At 34.7% G+C, this 22,634-nt stretch overlaps 1 protein-coding gene across 1 annotated transcript in view; it reads right to left on the bottom strand.

Annotated features, from left to right (window-relative positions):
• LOC150107087 (telomerase-binding protein EST1A-like) overlaps window positions 1-22,634 on the bottom strand; it is a 330,605-nt gene that overhangs the window by 175,152 nt on the left and 132,819 nt on the right. Inside the window, exon 10 of the mRNA XM_090390990.1 lies at window positions 1,076-1,221. Coding sequence (XP_090247116.1) covers window positions 1,076-1,221 — 146 coding nt within the window. The remainder of the gene's footprint in view (window positions 1-1,075; window positions 1,222-22,634) is intronic.

Raw genomic sequence — 22,634 nt, 5'->3', positions numbered from 1 at the left:
AATGGGGCGATGACATCGCCAAACGGTGCAGAAACTCTATACACAAACTGAGTCATCTTGCACAAAATAGAATGCAATGAAAGAATCATATCAAGATAGCAGCAGACGCCTATGGGCATTGGACCCATGGTTGTTGATGATAATGATCTGTGCTTTGCAAGCTTTCAAAAAAGCAATTGGCACAGTAAGCCTTGTAAATAGAAATATTAAAAAACATTAAAAAATAAAAAATATTTAAAGATATAAAATGATACAAAACACCTCAAAATAATATTATACATTAGAGTCATTCCAGCATTATACTGAAATGACTATACTATAATAATTAGAATCATAATAATAAATAGATCAGAATAATAATAGAATTATACTAGAAAAACTAATGAAGAGGCATTGAAGTTAATAGGAACTAAAAGAGCACTCATGGAAGACCTTATGAAGATAAAGTGCAAGATGGCAGGACATATGTTAAGATGATCAGCAGGGAAACGATCTCTGGAAATACAGAAGGGGAAAGTTAGAGGGAAGAATTCTCCTGGTAGACCAAGAAGTTCTTGGATTGATGATGTAAAGAAATGGATGCATAACAAGAGCTATTATGAGATCAAAAGGATGGAGGAGGAATGGATACGCTGGCATACCATGATTGCTAACCTCCAAATTGGAAAAACTATTTAAGAAGAAGATTAAACAGTACTGGAAATGTGGATATGAAAATAGATAATGGAATAAGTTGGTATGATGCTCATCTGTATCATATGTATATGATTACAACCTATATACAACAGAGAGAGAGAAGAAAAAAAAAAGCTTCTCTCTTCTACACAGGTCAAACACACACACCCACACAAAATAATCATTTTCTGTGATTCACACGCACATGTTCATCAAGTGATAGTACATTAATACCATGATTGGGGATTATTTTTGAAAGGACTTTTTGTGTAAGGATTAATAATAATATTATTATTCCATTTCATCTACCCACTACTCAAACAGCAAGCAAGATTCATGATTATATTGTTGATAAGTTAACTAGCTGATTTGAAGTAATATAACAAACTGATTTTCTCACCTTTAAGAGAAGTATTAGCCACTGCAAACATATTGATAGCCATTAACTGGAGAAGTCTAGAAGAAATCATTGGAGCTGGACTCCTCTGAATCAAGTAGCGAAACTCTTTGAGCATCTGATTTACTGTGTCAGAAAATGTCTCCATGCTAGAATAAGATTGGAAAAAAAAAAAAAAAAAAAAAAAAATCAGTAATCTGGAATTACTTTTATTCATCAGTATGAAAACAAAAAAAAAAATATATTTTTATATTTTATATACTTGTTTTATATTTTGCAGGTACATACTGAGTTTATATACTGCCAAACATAAACAAACAATGAAGATAGCCACAGTAATAAACTTTAATGAAAAGGATGGATATTTCGTACTGAAAATAACAGTACATCATTTGTGTGAAAACAACAAGCAATTCAAAGAACAGGAATACAAAGTAAATGGAACAATCATTTTACCAATTAAAAACAGTTGCTGCATGTTAGAATATTTCCAGTACATCAAAAAAATGAAGTAAAGAACTGCCCAACCTGAGGAGGTTTGTATCACCCTGAACGGATACAAACCCAAGAGGATCAACAACATTCTTAATACACCTCCGACAGCTCCTTTACATAAACAGGATTTTAAGACTACAATCACGTTACCTTACATCAAGAATATTACAGACAAAATAGCAACATTGTTGCATGATTACAATATTATTAAAGTGGCTTTTTTTGCCATTGTACAAAATCTCAGGGTTCTTACATCCACCAAAATCTCTACACATCCCATGAAAAAACTAGGCATTTGCTATGTATGACAGCAGGAAGGTCTGAGGAGATATACATGTCTAAATGAGAAAAAAGATTGAAAAAAGAGGACAGCATAATTCAGGTTAAGCATCCCATACAACAAGCACAGCACTATGACAAGAAATAAAAATGCCATATATTTCATAACATGTCTGAATGAGAAAAAGACATTGAAAAAAGAGGACAGCATAATTCAGGTTAGGCAACCATACAACAAACACAGTACTATGACAAGAAATAAAAATGCCATATATTTCATAACATGTCGGAATGAGAAAAAGACATTGAAAAAAGAGGACAGCATAATTCAGGTTAGGCAACCCATATAACAAACACAGTACTATGACAAGAAATAAAAATGCCATATATTTCATAACTTGAACAAGAAGTTCAAAGAGCCTCTGAAATGCTGTGCATCCCCACACAATGAAACAAAAATCATAACTTAATCTTACACCAAGTTTGGTCTGCTTTCATTAAAAATCTAACTAACATGGACCTGGGATACAACATGCACCATGCTAAAGAACATGACAGACATAACTAGCATTGAATGCATACAGAGAAGATTAATTAATTTAATGAGTTTTTCTGGTCACTCGTTTATATATATATATACCAATTGTAAAGTTCTCATATCTGTAATTAACTGTTATATACACACGCACACAAAAAAAAAAGTGCATGTGTGCGTGCACATGGGTGTAACTTTCGTTAGTATCACTAGTGATATTTATTAGTCTAAAAACGTGGTCTCAATACTGAATTTCTGCAGAACTGCTAAAGCACAGAAACTTATGTATTCAATATTAAAAGCCATTTTTGATATTTAAATAAGAAGAGCTTCTATCAAAATTTTGGAGAAGAGAGAGAGAGAGAGAGAGAGAGATATAACCTATCAAAGTTTTGGAGAAGAGGGAGAGAGATACAACCCTACTGATTCAGGTTATGCCAGTGTAAAAGAGCATCACATCTTACTTTGAAAAGGCATTCATACTTAAAACTGCTTCTATAGAGAAGACAGGTTTCATCTCACAGGATACTGTATTTGGTATAAATACTATGCTGAACCAGACCAGACTTTTGAGGCTTCAGGTATTCAAAATCTAGTACAGTCATACCCGACTTACGCGAATTCGGTGTTACGCAGTTTCTTATATGTACGTATTCCCGTCCCACTTCACCACTAGTCATATCTTTCAGGTGCCGGCCGCATTCGCCAGTGTCGCACATGCTGTGAACAAGCTGACGTGTTTCGCTCAGTCTCCATTCAGACACGATTTTTATATCTACAAACCTTGCGAGTGTTTAATGTTATGTTCTTGATAGACTTTTATCACATAAAAAATAATAATGTCATCCAAAAGAAGCAAGTCAGATTCTTCTACTGCTAGCAAGAAAAGAAAAACATTGACTTTAGAAACAAAACTCAACATTATTAAGGATTTTGAAGGGAATGAAAATTTGTGAGCTAGCAAAGAAGTTTGATCTACAGGACTCCACAGTAAGAGCAATCATAAAAGAAAGGTTTACAGATTTTGGAAGACATAGATTCTAACAAGAAATGAATTGTAGCCACAAGGCAAGGAATAAAAAAATCATTAGCTTGCTATGAAGAAATTTTGCATGACAAGAAAAAGACATTATGCCGTCAGATGAATCTATTAGATTTTATGAAACCATCGACATCAAAATAACTTTCTTTTTTTTATGTACGAAAAACTACAATTATGATTATATTTCTTAAAAAATATAGGTGTATTTGTAAACCTTTGGTCCTAATTTATGTTTGTATATATAAATTACATGCAAAATTATACTCCAAGTTACGCGAATTTGACTTATGCACTTTTTGTTGGTCCCACCTACCACGTAACTTAGGGGTTTTACTGTATTGATGTTCATCAATTCTTTTTTCCACAGAACGGCCTGTCAGCACAAAGTATGCCAAATTACATTTGCAAGGAATTTTGTTGATAGGAAAATATGTGGGATTAAGGTGAACCTTCAAAATTCTACCAATAGGTTCAAAGATGCCAGAAATCTAAGAGACTGGAACCCTGCAGTCTAGCAAAGAATCCTTAGGTTGGAATGTAAGAATCAATGATTTGTTGGATTTGATGAGGGTTGTAATCATTTAAGAAGTTCTTGATGTAAGGGAGAGGAGAAAACATTATGAGCTCTATTAGTTAATGACCTGACAATATCGATTTTATGGGTGGTGTGATAAGCAGACATTTGATGTACATCATCTGCCAGTAAAGGTAGGTTTCCAATAAACACTGGTTGACAAAGTACTGGACGCTGTGCAAGTAAGATGAATGTCCGAGAATGGAAACTACTAGCATTTTCTTTTCTGATCTGATGCAGGAAACTGGTAAGTTCATTTTCAGAATGAGGCCAAACAGCATGAACGTAATTGACATAGTGAAACCTAAGAGAGGGTTGGGAGCAAACGAATGAAAACAAGATATCCTTCAGAAGGTTCAAAAAATAGTTTTCCAATGGTGGAGATACTAATACCTTCAATTTGTTTATAATCTTGTTTTTCCAGCTGAAATATCCTGATTGTATAACAAATTCAAAAATCTTCACAACATCAGGAGTGAAATCAGCATATTGTGATTATGACGATTTCTCTATAAGAAAACAATCACCCTACAAATATATGCCCACACCTTGGATCATGAAGATCAGGAGTTTACAACATGGAGTCCACACTGAGATGGCTAGCAAGGCCCTCTTGTCAGAAAGGATACATTATGTTAAGAAGCACTTCTTTAGTAATAATAAAAATAAAATTTCTGAACTTAAAACTTTGCTATAGAATAATCTTAGTCCTGAATATTTTGATTTAATTAGTATAATTTCTCTTTCCTCGGCAAGAAGTTCTCACTTAAACTATAAACAGAAGCTGATATGCAAGTTTAAATAATTAGAACAAAGCAGTTGCTGGTTCATTCAGCAACACCCAGCTCTCTCTGCAAAAAATGGGTAATAAATTTAATGATCTGTCTGTTTTTTACTAAGGTAAAAAAAACTAAGGCAATTGATGTGAAGTCATTAGCCACTATATACAAGCAGTCTGGTCATGAAGGTGACTTCACACACAAAATTTGTTTGCTTACACTTGGATAAAGGATGAAACCAAGAATATATCTTCTTGGCATCATTAATTTATAGTATAACCAAGTGGAACATCTATCTCTAATCCAGAGTATTTTAGTAATAAGGTACGACACATTTTGACTACTTGTATATGGAAATAACTTCTGATTACTCCAACCTTGGTATCACTTCTAGATCTGGCTCCCACTGATGAGACCTCAATAAAGGTCAAAACCAGTATGGATAGTGGCCGTTCCCATAATGCATAGCATTATACATGTTTAAAAGGATATGTGCATTGCATTATGAGATACTAATACAATTGATGTGAAGTCATCAGCCTCTATATAGAAGTAGTCTAGTTGAGAAGTTACTTCATGTGCAGACTCTGTTTGCTTTGAATAAAGGATGAAACTAAGAATATAATTTCTTGGCATCATTAAGTTATAACTGTCTGTTTACAATGATGAATTAAGTGTATTGTTGGAACATCCAGATTTTGCAGTAACACCTCATATTTGACTCATTTAGACTTTATGGGTGATGCAGAGAAAGACATTAGGAAATTATGTACTGATGTTGACAAGCTAAAGTTCAAGATTGCACAGATTTTGTATAAAGCTAAATCTCCCCCTCTGAATATTTTTTACCTGAATTACAACTCTTCAATCTTTACATCAAAATAATAGCAATGCATACGATCTCCTACTTATTATTTGGAAAAATATCTTTCAACGCTTCTACAAATTTATTATATTTGTTATATTCTACAAATTTATTATATAATTTTCCAGTAAAACTTTACTGGAAAATTATCTCTTATATCAAAAAATAGTTAGCACTCCAAAGAAAAAATTTAAGATCTTCAGCTTCAAGAGTCTGAAATTATGGTGTTCTTTTATGTAGTTTTAGTGTTTACAAATATGACACTTCAAGAAACTCTATACAGCTTTTATAAGTAAATTTCCATGATGATATCACCAATTTATTCAAGTTTATTATCAAAGCCGGTTATTTTACATGGCATAATAAATTATTTTAGCAGATCGAGGGTACTGTGATGGGTAGTCCTATATCACCTGCTTAGACTAATTATTTTATGAAGCATGAAGCATTTAATGGATCGAATTTCTAACACTATTTCTCCTCGATTTCACATTTGACTATGTTTTGTGGATAACATCTTTGCAATCTGGTCTTGCTCTGAAACAGAACTACTTCAATTTCTGGATAAAATTAATTCCTTATATACTCGCATCAAGTTCTCTGCTGGTAACATTGCATTTTTTGTTTACAGGAAACCATCCTTTATAGGGAGATATATCTACACATCTTCATATCATCATCCTTCACAAAAAATAGGTATTATCAAAAGCCTTGTAAACTGAGCATGCACAATATGTTTTTCTGAGTCTATTAGAAGAATTCAATAAAACAAAACTTACTCTATTACTTAATGGATACAGCAAGACATTGATACAGAAAATATTTGATGTTAAAGGGATCAGCATACCATACTTTAAAGGAACAGCTGAACAAATGGCAAGGACCCTTTGCAGATATAATTTGTATACCACCTTCAAACCAGTCCAGAAGTTATCTTTCTTGGCACCTATCAAAGATACATCATCACCTCTATCTTTGCCTGGTGTTTTTCAAATACCCTGTTCTCGTCATCTTTGCTACTTTGGACAGGCTGGCCATTCTGCTACTATAAGAATCAAAGAACATCAAGATTATATAAGATTTTTGGAATCTGAAGGTTCAGGCCTTGCTTCTCATGCCATCAAAAACAAACATAGAATTTGCTGGAACCGTACCAAGATGCTAGACTTACAGTACGTTTAAATTTGATAGTTATTTTTTGAACTGTGTGAAGCCCTATGCTACCATCCTAATCTTAATCAAACAGACTATATGCCTATCACTAAATTTTGGGAAGTGATTACCGTTAATTATTTATAATTTTTTAAATTAATTAATTATACATATATTTCCACATCTCTGAACTCTAATAGTGTTTCCTCCTACTGTACAGCTGTGATCAAAAAAGCATGTGATTTTATTCTCATGCTTATAACTTGCTCTTGTATCCAGAATTTAATTGTTTTTGCCAGTTCTGCATTCTTCCTGAAAGAAGTTCATGACATATTGAGCAAAATATAGGAGTAATAAATTACATTTAGTTTTCTCTTATATGTGTGAAGCTGTTATTTAAAAATTATATTAATGTATAAATAAAAATTACTATCAGCTAACTATAATTACTAATTGTAAATTACTAACTATAAACAGCATGTATATGGTGAAAATAATGATTTTCTGTAAAAATTTAAAAACAAAAGAGACATTTGGTTCATGATTAGTTCAGCATCATACCATTCACAAACAGGTGTGTCATCACCAATCATCAGGAAGGAGTGTCTAAGATGGCTATGACTTATGCAGAGACAAACAACAACTTCCTTTTAGTGATCCCTGGGTAAACCAAATTGCCACAATATGATTTCAGGCTTCACATGATGTAGCTTATTTTGATTTCACTCTCTCTCTGATGACAACTGCCACTGTGATAAAACTTTGTCTCTCAGGATCTGCCAATAATCAGTGTATGGGATGGCACATGATGGAAACTTGAGAATCGAAAACCTAGCTGCAGTTATGTGACCTTATTTTCCTTAATCCCAACTGGGCTTGAAATCCAAAGAAGCATACATCCAAATGTAGATTCCATAACTGATAGAGGACATGTTGGATTCAATAGAGTCCTGGATGTTATTACAGATCCAGACATCTTCCTGCCTATACAGAACTTGGTGACTCTGGTATATTTTGCACCTTTGGTAGTGATGCATTTGTGTATTTTAATGGAAGCTCCAATGCATATGGCTGAAGAGTAAAAGTTGTTTCTTTCTATTTGGATATGAACAGATATTATGCAGTCTGGGAAGCAGCCATCCCACTAGGGCATCTGATTTCCAATCATCAATGTACACAGGCAAAAACTCAGGGTATTCAATGATATGAGCTTGAAAGACTGCTGGCAAACAATGAGTTGTTGAAAATTTAGGTAGCCTGCAGAAAGAAGAGCTGTTTGGTAGTATGAATGACACAGCAGTGAGAGAGAGAGAGAAGAGAAATTAAGAGAAATAAGCAGAATAGAATTTTCTGAGCCATGTAAAACAATAAGACAAAAGGTGACACATGAAATTAGAAATTCAGAACAAGCTCTTAAAGATGAAAATGGAACACTGATTAAAGAAAAAGAACAGAATCTTTCATTGCAAAATTATATGAAACAAAAATGGAAAAGGAAGAAATAAACCCTGATGTTTTTTAAAAAAGTTCAGTATGCAATAGGAAGCACCAGGTGAAGATATGTTGCAGAAGTTTTCAAAGCAAGTGGTGAAACACTCGTGATTGTGCTAAGTAAAATTTATACATCCTGCCTAAGACAGAAGAGAATGCCAAAGAGTGGAAATAATACCATCCTTATTATAGTTTTTAAAAAGGGAGACGGAGAAAATAAAAATTACTGCCCAATCAGTCTCCTTCCTACAACATATAAAATTTTTACGAAAATCATTACCAACACAGTACAGAACAAATTAGATTTCTGCCAACTTCCAGAACAGGCAGAGTTCATAAAAAAGGAAACTACGGCACTATTATATACTGCTCATCATATATATCATCATCAGCAGCAGCCACTGTCGATCCAATGCTGGATGAAAGTCATTCCAAGATAACTCCAAACCTGTCTGTCAATAGCTCTTCTTCCCCATGTCACTCCTGAAAATTTGATGATGTCATCATCATCAAATTTTCATCCCACTGTCACTTCAGGTGTTTCACTCTTCCTATGATGTCAGAGACTTCAGTTTGATTTCTTATCAACATATTCCTTTTGTAATCCAGTATTGTAATACCTAGCACAATTCTTTCCATACTAAATTGTGTTGTTCTTAATTTATGAATTTCCTTTGCATTTAGTGTAAATATTTCATATGTCAATATAGGAAGAATACATTAGTTAAAAACTTTTCTTTTCAGGCATAACGGTAATTAACTTTTGAGTACTGACTGTAATATTCTAAATGCTTTCCACCAGCATTGTGCATCTTTAAATTTCATCCATGATATTTTGTTCCATTGAAATCCATTGTCCTAAGTATATGTAATGATTTACTTGTTCAATTTCATCATTAGCAATTTTGATTATTTTTGGTTGGACGTAGCTATTGAACAAAACATGGGTCTTCTTTAGGCCAACTGTTTTACTAGTAATTTGGAGTTCATGCATACAAGTCTGTAATTCACATGCAGTTGAAGTAAATATATCCATGTCATCTGCAAAATATAAATGGCTTAAATATCTTCCATTTATCTTCAGACCTTTCTCTTCTCAATGAAGATGTTGGAATATTTCTTCTAGGCGTGCTGTGAATAGTTTTGGAGATATTATGTCACCTTGTGTTTGATACCTCTCTGTATTTATGAAGTAAAAGATGCCAGGAAATTATATTCTTGGTTTAATCCTTTATCAAGTGTAAGCAAACAAAGTTTACGACTGAAGCATTTTCAGGAAAGGACAACTCGTATATAGAGGCTAATGACTTCACATCACTTGTCTTAATATTCCATAATGCAAAGCACATATCCTTACAGGCATGTATAATACTATGCATTATGCGAAGGGTCACTACCCAGACTGGTTTGAACATTTATTGAGGTCTCATCATTGGGAGCCAGACCCAGAAGTGATACCCAGGTTGAAAAAATGCAGAAGTCATATTTCCATATATGAGTAGGCCAAAAGGTGTCACACCTTATTATTAAAATTCTCTGCATTAGAGATAGTTGGAATGTTGGAAGTTTTTCCACTTGGTTATAAATTGCTATTAATTGCTTACACATGGATAAAGAATTAAACCAAGAATATAATTTCTTGGCATCTTTAATTTATAGTATAACCAAGTGGAAAAACTTCCAACAACTATTTACACAGTACAGATGTTTCCACTGAAATCAATTGCTGCTGCTGCATTAGTGTTTGCTGATTTGATGGTCCTGATGTATGCTTCTCCATTTGCTGGTTTCATAAAGCTCTAAGTGTGTGTGTATGTGTGTGTAATAATTGAAAAGACAAGTGAATATCAAAACCTCTTGGCCTTTATTCATTTTGAAAAAGCATTTGATTCAATCTGAACATTGGCTATTTTAAAAGCCCTAAAAATCAATTGAAGTGAATATTGATGTAAGTTATATATATATAAAATAGATTTGTTCCTGATAATAAATCAGGAACAAATATGAAATATTCTATACAAAAACTTCTGTCTAGATTGGAAAAATAAAGAAGCTATAGTAAATGGAAAAGAGCTAAATCACTTATAACTTGATTACATGGTAGGAAACAACAACTTCAACAAATGATTAATGAATTGAATGCAAAAAAACTAAAGAATTAATATTCATAAAGTCAAAACAAAAATTGTTTATTTATGAAAAATGAATAATAAATATAGGAATGGGCTAAAGCATGAATAGCTGAAAATCCAAATATTCAGTTTCCAATTTGGCTGAATCACTATTATCCAATCAAAGCATATGATTAAATTTTACAAAAAAAAATACTCATTAAAAATTGATTTTATAAAAGATTGAAGAAATATCAAAAAATATGTATTTCACCTTTAATTTTCATGTTTCAAAAACAAAATTTCACTTCACTTAAATTTAATATAGCAGTCATTTACTTTTAGAAAGAACATTTCATTTAAAATAAATTACTCTTATTTCCCTAAATAAAAAAATCAAGTGAAATTTGATTTTGAAGTAGTAAACATCATTATCATCATCAAATTCCTGCCATGTACTCTCAAGGGGTGTACAGGATATGATAGTACTACATGAAAATTTTACATCATTACCAACTTCCTATCTACAATTTTCCTCCAAATCAGCTTGTTACTTGTCAAGACTCCAACATTATCAGATTTTATATTTCTGTCGTCTAAGGCACTTTGTACCGTATCAATCCACCTATATCTTGGTCTTCCTCTGGGTCGTTTTCCTGCCAACCTGGCAGAGAACACTTGTTTTGCTAATCTTTCTCTCCCATTCTATTTAAGTGACCATACCACCTGAGATTAGCTCTGCTAATGCATTCCTGGATGCTGGCAATGTCAAGTTCTTTCCTAATATCCTCTTTTTAATAGGATATTGCCATTGATGCCATCTGTTCACGCCTCTAATCTTTCTCACGATTCTCATATCTGTGGTCTCTAGTCTTTGGTCAAGTGTTTTACTTCTGACCCAGCTCTCAGATCCATAAGTGAAAACTGGTTTGAACACTGTCTTGTAGAAAGCTAATTTAGTGTTCTAATTTCTCCCTTATTCCATATGAATTTATAAAATTCACTTCCTACCATATACCAGCTTTGTTGATTCTGTTGTCTATTTCCATATTTAATTTACCATCTTCACTAAAAATCGTGCCTAAGTAGCTGAAATGTTTTACTTGTTCCACAGGTTCTCCATTCACAACACAGTTGACATTTTCAACGATTCTGCCTATTTTCATTGTCTTTTTATTGCTGATCTTCAGACTATATCCATTATAAGAGTTATTCGATTTAGTCAGAGAATCTTGCAGACTTGTAGCGGATTAATTTAGAAGTATAACATCGTCCGCATAAAGCAAAGAGCTGACATTAACATCTCCAATTTTGATATCATGTTTAATACCACTTTCTTTCATAATGTGATCCATATAGATAATGAATAACAGAGAGGATAATGTACATCCTCATTTCACACCAGATTTAACATTAACATCTTCCTGTACTTCCTTCAATTCAATTCCTTCAACTGTAGCGTATTGAATAGCTTCTCTCTTGGCACCTTTTCATATGCATTTTCCAGATCAACAAAACTTAAATATAGATCTTTGTTATATTCTCATGCTTTCTTAACTATTTATCATAAAGTGAAGATCTGATCCTGACAGCCTCTATTTGGCCTGAATCCAGCTTGTTCTTCACCAAGCTTTTCTTCCACAATTCTTCTCACTATGCAGTGCAGCCACTATAAGACTTTTATACAACCATACTTCAGCATTTCTGGTCAAATATCATCCACCTACCTTGAAATTTCCACATTTCAAGCCTTTGATGGCTTTTTCTACTTCAAGTATGAATATGTATTCCTGATTGTATGCCTGTTGAGTGTTTTTTTTACCAGTGTGCTGTCAGCACTGCTTGTTTCATTTGGCAATTTTTCAAAGTAATTACTCCTTACTTCAAGGATATCTTTTTCTCCTGTTTTCATGTCACATTTATTATCTCTAACTCCTTTAACAGCACTCCTTCCTCCATTCCTTAGCTTCTTCAACAACCTCCAAAATATCTTGCCACCATCTTGTTTTTATTTCCTATGTTCTTGCCAAAGTCCTCCCATGACTTTTGTTTAGCTAGTTTTACACAGTGTTTAGCTTTCTTACATTTGTCTCTGTACTCTCTGAGCGCACAAGCTGACTTATTTGCCAGGGACTTTTGATATGCTTTCTTCTTTTCCTTCACTGCCTCTTTAATTTCCTGTGTCCACCATGGAGGTCCAATTTTTCTATCCTTGCAGACAACTTCAGAACATGCCTCTCTAGCTGAATCAATCAGGGTTTTCTTCAAAGTTTGAAGAAACTTTGCCACTGAATCTCCAAGGTTTGGTTCCTGTTCTCAAACTTTTTCACTTTTTTTTTTTTTTTTTTTTTTAATAATCTTTGTGTATTTTAGTCTACAGTTCACATCTGAGAGCTGCTCAACTTTTATTCGCTTTAAAAATTTCTTACATGTTATTCTTTTCTTTTTTACTAAATGGTTTAAGGAAATAACAACATATACTAGGATAAACATTAAAATAACTTTTAATACACTTCCAATATTTTGGCAACGTCACGATGCCATTTTCACAGGAACTTAAAACAAGACACGTCCATGCAGTCACAACAAACAGTAAATGAGGAAAAAAGCAGGAAGCTATTCTTTCTCCTAAAAGTCCTGATGGTGCCCCTTAGAGGGATGTTGGTATTCTTGGGCGGTTGGACTTAAGATCTTCTGATGTAGGTTTCCCAAAGTTGCGATAGTCTCATGCAACCAAATTTGTTGAGGTTTGGATTGTTTCTTAGGGCTGAGGCTGATTCAATGAAAATCCTTTCGTATTTGAATTTACTACGGTGTATTATCGTGGCTTTCTTCCACCGTATTCTATGGCGGGTATTCAGTGCATGGTCTTCAAGACCAGAGTGGCTGTATTGGTGATACGAATCATGATACGAATTATGACCCGAATTGAATGCGGGATTCGACACGTTCCAAACCACGTCGCCAACGATATTAGAGTGGATGTGGCTTGTGTTCTGACCAAAGCAAAACCACCAAAAACTAACATGCTCAGTAAGGAAATTAAATTCCTAATAGAATTAAAGAAAAACAAGGAAATAATAATTACCAAAGCGGATAAAGGGAATGCCACAGTATTGCTTAACCAAAAGAATTACACAGGGAAGTTGAACGGTCTATTGTTAGATCGGGCTACTTACCTCCCTATCAAGTACAATCCCACCAACTCACAAATTAGAAAACTCCACAGGCTCCTTAAGAAGGTCACTTCTTAAGGAGCCACTGTAGAAGTCACTAACAAATTAAAACCATTTAACTCCATACCCCCACCCCCATATTTATGGACTCCCAAAAATACATAAGGAAAATGTACCATTACGTCCCACAGTGGATGGCTTGATTTCCCCACATACAAACTAGCTAAACATTTGGCCACAGCTCTCACACACTATACTGGCAACACACCTTCACACATAAAAAACTCAGCCCACTTCAAAGCCAGCATAGAAAACCTTACACTCAAACACACTGACGTAATGGTCAGTTTTGATGTATCCTCCTTATTCACAAATGTCCCACTCAAAGAATCCTTAGAGCTAATCCAAGATAAATTTCCTCCTGATATCACAGCCCTATTTCAGTTCACAATGAACTCAGGCTATTTTGTTTGACAAGGAAAATTCTACAAACAAATAGAGGGGGACAGCAATGGGTTCACCACTCTCCCTACCGTTGGCCAACTTTTATATGGAGACTTTTGAAGAGAAAGCTTTAACCTCTGCCCCACAAAAACCAACCATATGGCTTCGCTATGTTGATGATGTGTTCAAAATTTGGCCACATGGCTCCGATGCACTCCTCTCCTTCCTAACACACTTAAATAACCAACACCCCAGAATCATATTCACCATAGAAGAAGAAAAAAACAACTGCCTTCCTTTCTTAGACACACTAGTGACCCGCCAGACTGATGGAACCTTCGTTTTCTCAGTCTATAGAAAACCCACCCATACTAGCAGATACATTCACCAACAATCCCCCCCCCACACACACACACACACAACAATATGGAGTCATTAAGACACTACACAACAGAGCTAAACTTATCTGTTCAAATGACAATGCCCTAACCACAGAATTATACCACATTTTCAACACTTTCTTAGCGAATGCCTACCCCCCCCAAAAAAAATCCAAAAACTATTGAAACCAATAAATCACAACCCTCCTCACAATAAGGATTACTCTAAATCCATCACCATATCCTATATCCGAGGCACTTCAGAAAAAATTACAAAAATCCTAAAAAAACATGACTTAACTTCTTGTTACAAACCATATAAAAAATTGACATCCCTTATCCGCTTTACTAAAGACCAACCTGCCCATCCTAGACCTACCTGGTGTATACTAGGTCCCTTGTAGCTGTAAGCTGTCCTACTTTGGCCAAACAGGCAGGACAGCTAATATCAGAATTTCAGAACACAAGGACTACATCTGGTTTCACCAATACAGCCACTCTAGTCTTGCATGCCAAAGTGGCTGTATTGGATACGATGGATACTCACCACAGAATACAGTGGAATAAAGCCTCGATAATACACCATAGTAAATTCAAATACGAAAGCCTTTTCATTGAATCAGCCTCAGCCCTAAGAAACAATCCAAAGCTCAACAAATTTGGTCGCATGAGACTGTCCCAAATTTGGGAATCCTACATCAGAATACTTTTAGTCCAATCAGCCAAGAACACCAACATTGCCCACTAGGGGGCACCATCAGGACTTTTAGGAGAAAGAATAGCTTCCTGCTTAGTCCTCATTTACTGTTTTTGTGCCTGCGTGCACATGTCTTGTTTTAAGTTCCTGTAAAAATGGCAACGTGACTTTGTCGAAATATTGGAAGTGTATTAAAATTTATTTTAATATATATCCTAGTATACGTTGTTATTTCCTTAAACCATTTAGTAAAAATGCACAACCAATGTCTATGCTTTCCACGAGAATTGTTATTCTTTTCAATATAAAATTCAATTTTATCCTGCTCAAGAATAAATAGTGATCACTTCCAATTTAAAATCCTCTGTACACTCTGGTGTCCTGCAACATCACTATGAACAATAATATAGTCAATGAGACTTTTCTTATTCCTTGCCTCTTCTCTCCATGTGAATTTGTGCACATTTTTTATGTTGGAACATCATGTTAATAATAACCAGTCCATGTCCTGAGCAGAAATCCGACAGATATTTGCCATTATTATTATCTTTGCTATTTTCTCAGAATTTTCCCAAAATATTTTTGTATGTCTGACGATCATTTTCCTACTCTGCTATTTAGATTCCCAACAAGGACCAAATTTTCCTTTTTCATTTTGTCAGTTGCTTTTTCTAAAGCATCAAAAAATTCCTCCACTTCTACCTTAGTAGAACCTTCTGTGGGACCATAGGCACAAATAAGTCTCTTGTCCAGTTCCCATTCTTATATTTGCCCACATCACTCTACCTGAGACTGCCTGCCTTTCAAGAAGATTAGCCTCGTATTTTGTGTTGAATACTATGACTACTCCTTCTTTTCCTTGATTGTCATTGCCTGAATATAATATTTTGTATTTATTGCTCAGAAAGATCTCACCAGTTTTTGTGTTTTTTGTTTCAGTCACCCCTACTATGTTGATCTGGTACTTATCTAATTCCTCTGCTAGCTCCATTTCTTTGCCATTCAGGCTTCTTATGTAGATAGTACCAATCTTTAATTGTGGTGATGTTGAGTTGGGGTATGTTTTCAGATTTGTTCCAGTAGCTGACTTTTCACTGTTCTGCCTGGTTCCCTGGCAAAAACAACGGGGGCCTTGTTTAACCAGGAGACGCCCCAGCCAGCATGAAATTTTGTCATGTTGTACCATCATTTTGTATATTGGTTTAAGCCAATAAGAATACAATTTGGTCGGCTAAATCCCAAATTGCCAGCCCATCCTCGTTTGTTCAGTATCCAGGTGATGTACCTTCTCGTGATGCACCCAACAGGGTGCATCACGAGAAGGGGAGGATTGGACATTAAGTCAGAAGCCCTAGTCGGTTCTCCGCATTCCTTTAGAGGCTATGTGGAGATCTCCTCTCAGTTATACAGTTCTGACCCTTAAGCACCCAAGTAGTAAACATACAGAATAATTTTGGATTTGATAATCAAAATTAAGTTACAATAAATTGTGATGGAAGAAAAGCAGTGTTTTTTGGAAGAAGACTATTTCTGGTTTCTTTATAAACATTTCCAGCTTCTCAAAAATTTTTGCAGTACACAATGTTGGCTGATTCTAAAAGAAATTTTCTTGCTATTTCACTCAAAATGAACAAAGTAATTTTCCATTCCTGCCACTACACTAATGGGCATCAGAATCTTTATAACAGTGGTTTATTAACACCCAAACCGGCTATGACGTCTATAGATATCCAACAAAATCTGTATACGATTCTCTAACACCTATTGAATAACATGGATAAGAAGTGCAATTTGGTCTCGCTATTTCATCCCCACAGCCGGTAGAGAGGTTCAAATATATAACCATCTTATCATCAATGTTTTTCTGCGGTTCATTCAGCTTTTGACTTATTACATATTCAGATTGCCATAATTTACGTCAGTCTGAATTTTTTTTTCGTTTTGTCATTATGATTTTCTGAAAAAGATATTGATTTCTTGTTAATTAGAATGATTTTACCATAAAGATATCTTGTGGCTATGTTAACTTAAATGTTGCGGCATCACTAGCCAAACAAGATCCCAGCAGTTTTTATCATAGAACAAGGGCAATCAGTCAGCCATTGGAATAAACTCAACATCCACAGAACTGAAAATAGGCATAATCATAAGAAATATCAATAGTAAAGTGGAAGGGTTGCTTAAGGGTCAAAGCTATATAACTGAGAAGAGACCTCCACATAGCCGTTAAAGCAATGCAGAGAAGTGATCAGGGCGGGCTGAAAATTTGGGATTTAGCCGACCAAATTGTATTCTTATTGGCTTAAACCAAAATAAAAAAATGATGGTACAACATGACAGAATTTCATACCGGCTGGTGCATCACCTGGTTAAAAAGGAGCCTCGTTGTTTTCGCCAGCAAACTAGGACAAACAGTGAAAAACCAGCTACTGGAACAAATCCTAAAACTCACCTCAACTCAACATCACCAGAGTATAAGATCGATACTATCAACATAAGAATCTTGAATGGCAAACAAATGGAGCTAGCTGATGAATTGGATAAGTACCAGATCGACATAATAGGGGACTGAAACAAAAAAGGCAAAAACTGGTGAGATCATTCTGAGCAATAAATACAAAATGTTATTTCAGGCAATGAAAATCAAGGAAAACAAGGAGCGGTCAACACTAAACACGAAGCTAATCTTCTTGAATGGCAGGCAGTATCAAGCATAGTGATGTGGGAAAATATGAGAATGGGGAACTGGACAATGAGACTTATTTGTGCCTATGGTCCCACAGAAGGTTCTACTAATGTAGAAGTGGTGGAATTTTGGGAGGATTTAGAGAATGTAACTGACACAATGAAAGAGGAAAAGTTGGTCCTTGTTGGGGATCTAAATAGAAGAGTAAGAAATGATTGTCAGATATACAAAAATACATTGGGAAAATTTGGGGAAAAGAGCAAAGCTAATAATAATGACAAATACCTGTTGGATTTCTGCTCAGGACATTCACTGGTTATTACTAACACAATGTTCCAACATAAATATATGCACAAATTCACATGGAGAGAAGAGGCAAGGATAAGAAAAGTCTCACTGGCCATGTTATTGTGATGATTTTCCCATGGTAGTACAGGACACCAGAGTGTACAGAGGATTTGAAATTGGAAGTGTTCACCATTTAGTCTTCAGCAGAAAAAAACTGAATTTCATATTGAAAAGAATATGTAAGAAAGTTTTAAGGAGAATAAAAGTTGAGCAGCTCTCAGATGTGAGCTATACACTAAAATACACAAATATGATTGAAGAAAAAATTAAAAGTTTGAGAACAGGAAACAAACTTTGGAGATTTGGTGGCAAGCCCTGAAGAAAATACTGATTGATTCAGCCAGAGAGGCATGTGGTGAGGTTGCCTATAAGGACAGAAAAATCAGAACTCCATGGTGGACACAGGAAATTAAAGAGGCAGTGAAGGAAAAGAAGAAAGCATATCAAAAGTTCCTGGCAAATAAGTCGGCTTGTGCTCTTAGAGAATACAGAGACAAATGTAAGAAAGCTAAACACTTGTGTAAAACTAGCTAAACAAAAGTCATGGGAAGACTTTGGTAAGAACATAGAAAATAAATATCAAGATGGTGGCAAGATATTCTGCAGGTATACAGATATTCTTCTTGAAAAAGCTCAGAAATGGAGGAAAGAATGCTGTAAAAGGAGTTACAGATGATAAAGGTGACATGAAAAAGGGAGAAAAAGATATCCTTGAAGTATGGAGTAATTACTTTGAAAAACTGCTAAATGAAACAAGCAGTCATAGCACAGTGGTAAATAACACTGACCAGGCATACAGTCAGGAATACATATCCATACTTGAAGTAGAAAAAACCATCAAAAGCCTGAAATGTGGAAAGGCAGCAGCACTAGATGATATTCGACTAGAAATGCTGAAGTATGGTGGTATAAAAGTCTTATAGTGGCTGCACTGCATAGTTCAGAAGGCCTGAAGAGATGGACAAATTCCAGATGATTGGAGTAGAGCTATCATAGTACCCATACATAAAAAGGGAAATAAAGCTGAATGTAAGAATTACAGAGGTATTTCTCTACTAGTGTTCCTGGTAAGATATATGCAAATATACTTGAGAAAGGGTTGAGAAGGATTGTGGAAGAGAAGCTTGGTGAAGAACAAGCTGGAATCAGGCCAAATACAGGCTGTCCGGATCAGATTTTCACTTTACAACAGATAATTGAGAAATCATGCGAATATAACAAAGTTCTGTATTAAGTTTTGTAGATCTGGAAAAGGGATATGACAAGGTGCCAAGAGAGACGCCATTCAAAATGCAACAGTTATATGGTGTCAATGGGGCATTATATCAAGCCATACTTAATTTTACTTGAGTTGTAAGTCAGCAGTTAAAATTGAAGGAAGTACAGGAAGGTGGTTTAACGTTAAATGTGGTGTCAGACAAGGATGTACGTTATTCCCTGTTATTCATTATCTATATGGATCACATTATGAAGGAAAGTGGTATTAAGCCTGATATCAAAATTGGAGATGTTAATCTCAGCTCTTTGCTTTATGCAGATGATGTCATACTTTTAAATAAATCCACTCGAAGTCTGCAAGATTTCTGACTAAAGTGAATAACTGTTGTAATAGTATGGTATGAAGGTCAGCATTAAAAAGACAAAGATAATGAAAATAGGCAGAAACATTGAAATATCAACTGCATTGTGAATGAAGAACCTATAGAACAAGTAAAACATCTCAGCTACTTAGGCATGATTTATAGTGAAGATGGTAAATTAAATATGGAAATAGACAACACGATCAACAAAGCTAGTATAGTAGGAGGTCAACTGAATAAATTTATATGTAATAAGAGAGAAATTAGCCAAAACACTAAATTAGCTGTATACAAGACAGTATTCGAGTTAATTTTGACTTATGGATCTGAGAGCTGGGTCAGAAGTAAAACACTTGATATGAGATGAAGTGTTATGTTATAAGAGATAAGAGATGAAGTAAACCGCATATATGACAGTCCTGAGAAAGATTATGGGAATGAACAGACGCCATCAATGGCAATATCATATTAAAAACGAAGATATCAGGAAAGAACTTGACATTGTCAGCATCCAGGAATGCATTAGCAGAGCTAATCACAGGTGGTATGGTCACTTGAACATAATGGGAGAGGAATGATCAGCAAAACAAGTGTTCTCTACCAGGTTGGCAGGAAAAAGACCTGGAGTAAGACCAAGATATAGGTGAATTGATACAGTAAAAAGTGTCTTAGAAGATAGAAATGTAAGATCTGACAATGATTGATGGAGTCTTGACAGGTAACAGATTGATTTGGAGGAAAATTGTAGATAGGAAGTTAGTAATGATGTAATTTTTCATGTAGTACTATCCTATGAAAGTTTATTTTTCACTTGTTAGACTATAATAAATTTAGTTTAATCCTTTATCCAAGTGTGAGCAAACAAAGTTTGCGTCTGAAAATAACTTTAGGACTTGGGTAAGGTAGTACAACATCAGGCAACTTGTAGCAAAAGTGGACCAAACTAACATCACTCCTATCTCAATATCTCCCATAATGCAAAACACATCTCCTTGCAGATATGTATAATGTTATGCATTAAGGGAAGGGCCACTACCCAGACTAGTTCTTCAGTGGGAGCCAGGCCCAGAAGTGGAGATACCAAACTAGTCTGGGTAGTGGCCCTTCCCTTAATGCATAACATTATACATTATACATTACATGTTTTGCATTATGAGAGATATTGAGATAGGAGTGATGTTAGCTTGGTCCACCTTTGCTACAAGTTGCCCAGTGTTGTACTACCTTACCCTAGTCCTGAAGATATTTTCGGGCGCAAACTTTGTTTGCTCACACTTGGATAAAGGATTAAACTAAATTTATTATTACTATCCTATCCTGTACACCCCCTTGAGGGTATATATCAGGAATTTGATGAAGAAGTGGAAATGGCAGAAATAAAGAGTACCAGGTCAGCATAATTAGTGAACTCAAATACCAAGTCTTCAGGGGTGAGATTATTCCAAATAACCAATAGAAGACGTTACATTTAGACAGTAATGGTGTCATAGCATGCAAAACTAAATGTGAGGATAATCTTCTTGAATGGCAGGCAATATCAAGGAAAATGATGTGGGCAAACATCAAGATGAGGAAATGGATTACGAGACTTATTTGTACTTATGGTTTCAGAGAGGGTTCTACTAAGGAAGAAGAAGTAGTGGAATTTTTTAGGTCAGTGGGGGAGAAAGTGCTGCAAAGAAAATGAAAAAGTTGATCCTTGCTGAAGATCTAAAGAGTAGAATAGGAAATAAATACAAGACATACACAGAAATGTTTAAAGAAAATTTGGAGAAAAGCAAATAATAATGAAAAGCACCTGATTTCTGTTCAGGACATGGACTAGTCATTACTATTACCATACAACACTATCAAGTGTTGTATGGTAATAGAAATTATTATATATATATAATTATTATATTTATTATTATATAATTATTAATAATAATAAATGTTGTTATTATTATTATGTTATTATTTTGTTGTTGTTATTATTATTATTATTATTATTATTATTATGTTACGTTAGTATTGATAACTGAATCTTCACCATGGTTCAGGACACAAGAATACAAAGTGATCACCATTTTCTTTTAGTAGATAAAAATAACGTCATATTGAAAAGAAAAAATATGTAAAAGGTTGTTAAAAGAATTCAATTTGAATTTCTTTCAGAAGTGAACACCAGACTCAAATATACAAATATCAGTGAAGAAAAAATAAAAGTGTTTGAAAACAAGAATCAAACCATAAAGACACTAAAGAAAACATTAAATAAATCAGCTAGGAAAGTGTGTGTGGCAAAGTTGCTTTCAAAAATAGAAAATTCATAACATCATGGTGGACACAAAAGTTAAAGAGGCAGTACTAGAGAGTCAGTTCCATTATCTTTTTCTCCCTTTCATTTATTACTCACACTTTGAAGGCCACATTGCCTTAGTATGTCCTCATAGACCAGTTATCATCTAGATAACTCTCCAGCTGATTTTTCAATTTGTCTCCTCAATCTTCCCATATCTGAGCACAAAAGTCAAGCCAATGTAGTCTTATCAAAGCCTTGTGCAGTGGAAAAATAACTGCCTTATTTGATATACCTCCAACTGTGCTGAAAAAAAATGGCACAACAGCCATTCAAATGAAAAAGACCCAAGTTCAGTTTCCATCATGATGAGAGGAATTTTATGTTTTTTTCCCAACTGAAGGTGAATTAGCTGATCTCATATGGAAGAAGCAGTTTTTCACCCAGAAATTCAAGATGTTCATCATGCAAAACAGGCAAACAGCCAGAGAACTAATACAATTAGCACATAAAAATTACCGTGCAGTGAAGATGGTGATTAGTGTGGTGTTAGATGATAAGCCACATAGTGCATATATGCCTCCCACAAACAGCTGCTGGACTCTTGTAGAAGTGTCATTGTAACTCATTCACTATAGCAAACTACTGAA

This window comes from Typopeltis vanoorti, chromosome 4, assembly GCF_054136105.1.
Source record: "Typopeltis vanoorti isolate ZY-2024b chromosome 4, IOZ_Tvanoo_1.0, whole genome shotgun sequence".
Classification (NCBI taxonomy): Eukaryota; Metazoa; Arthropoda; class Arachnida; order Uropygi; family Thelyphonidae; genus Typopeltis; species Typopeltis vanoorti.
Note: the sequence above shows the minus strand (reverse complement) of the source record. Positions and strands in the feature narration are given on the sequence as shown.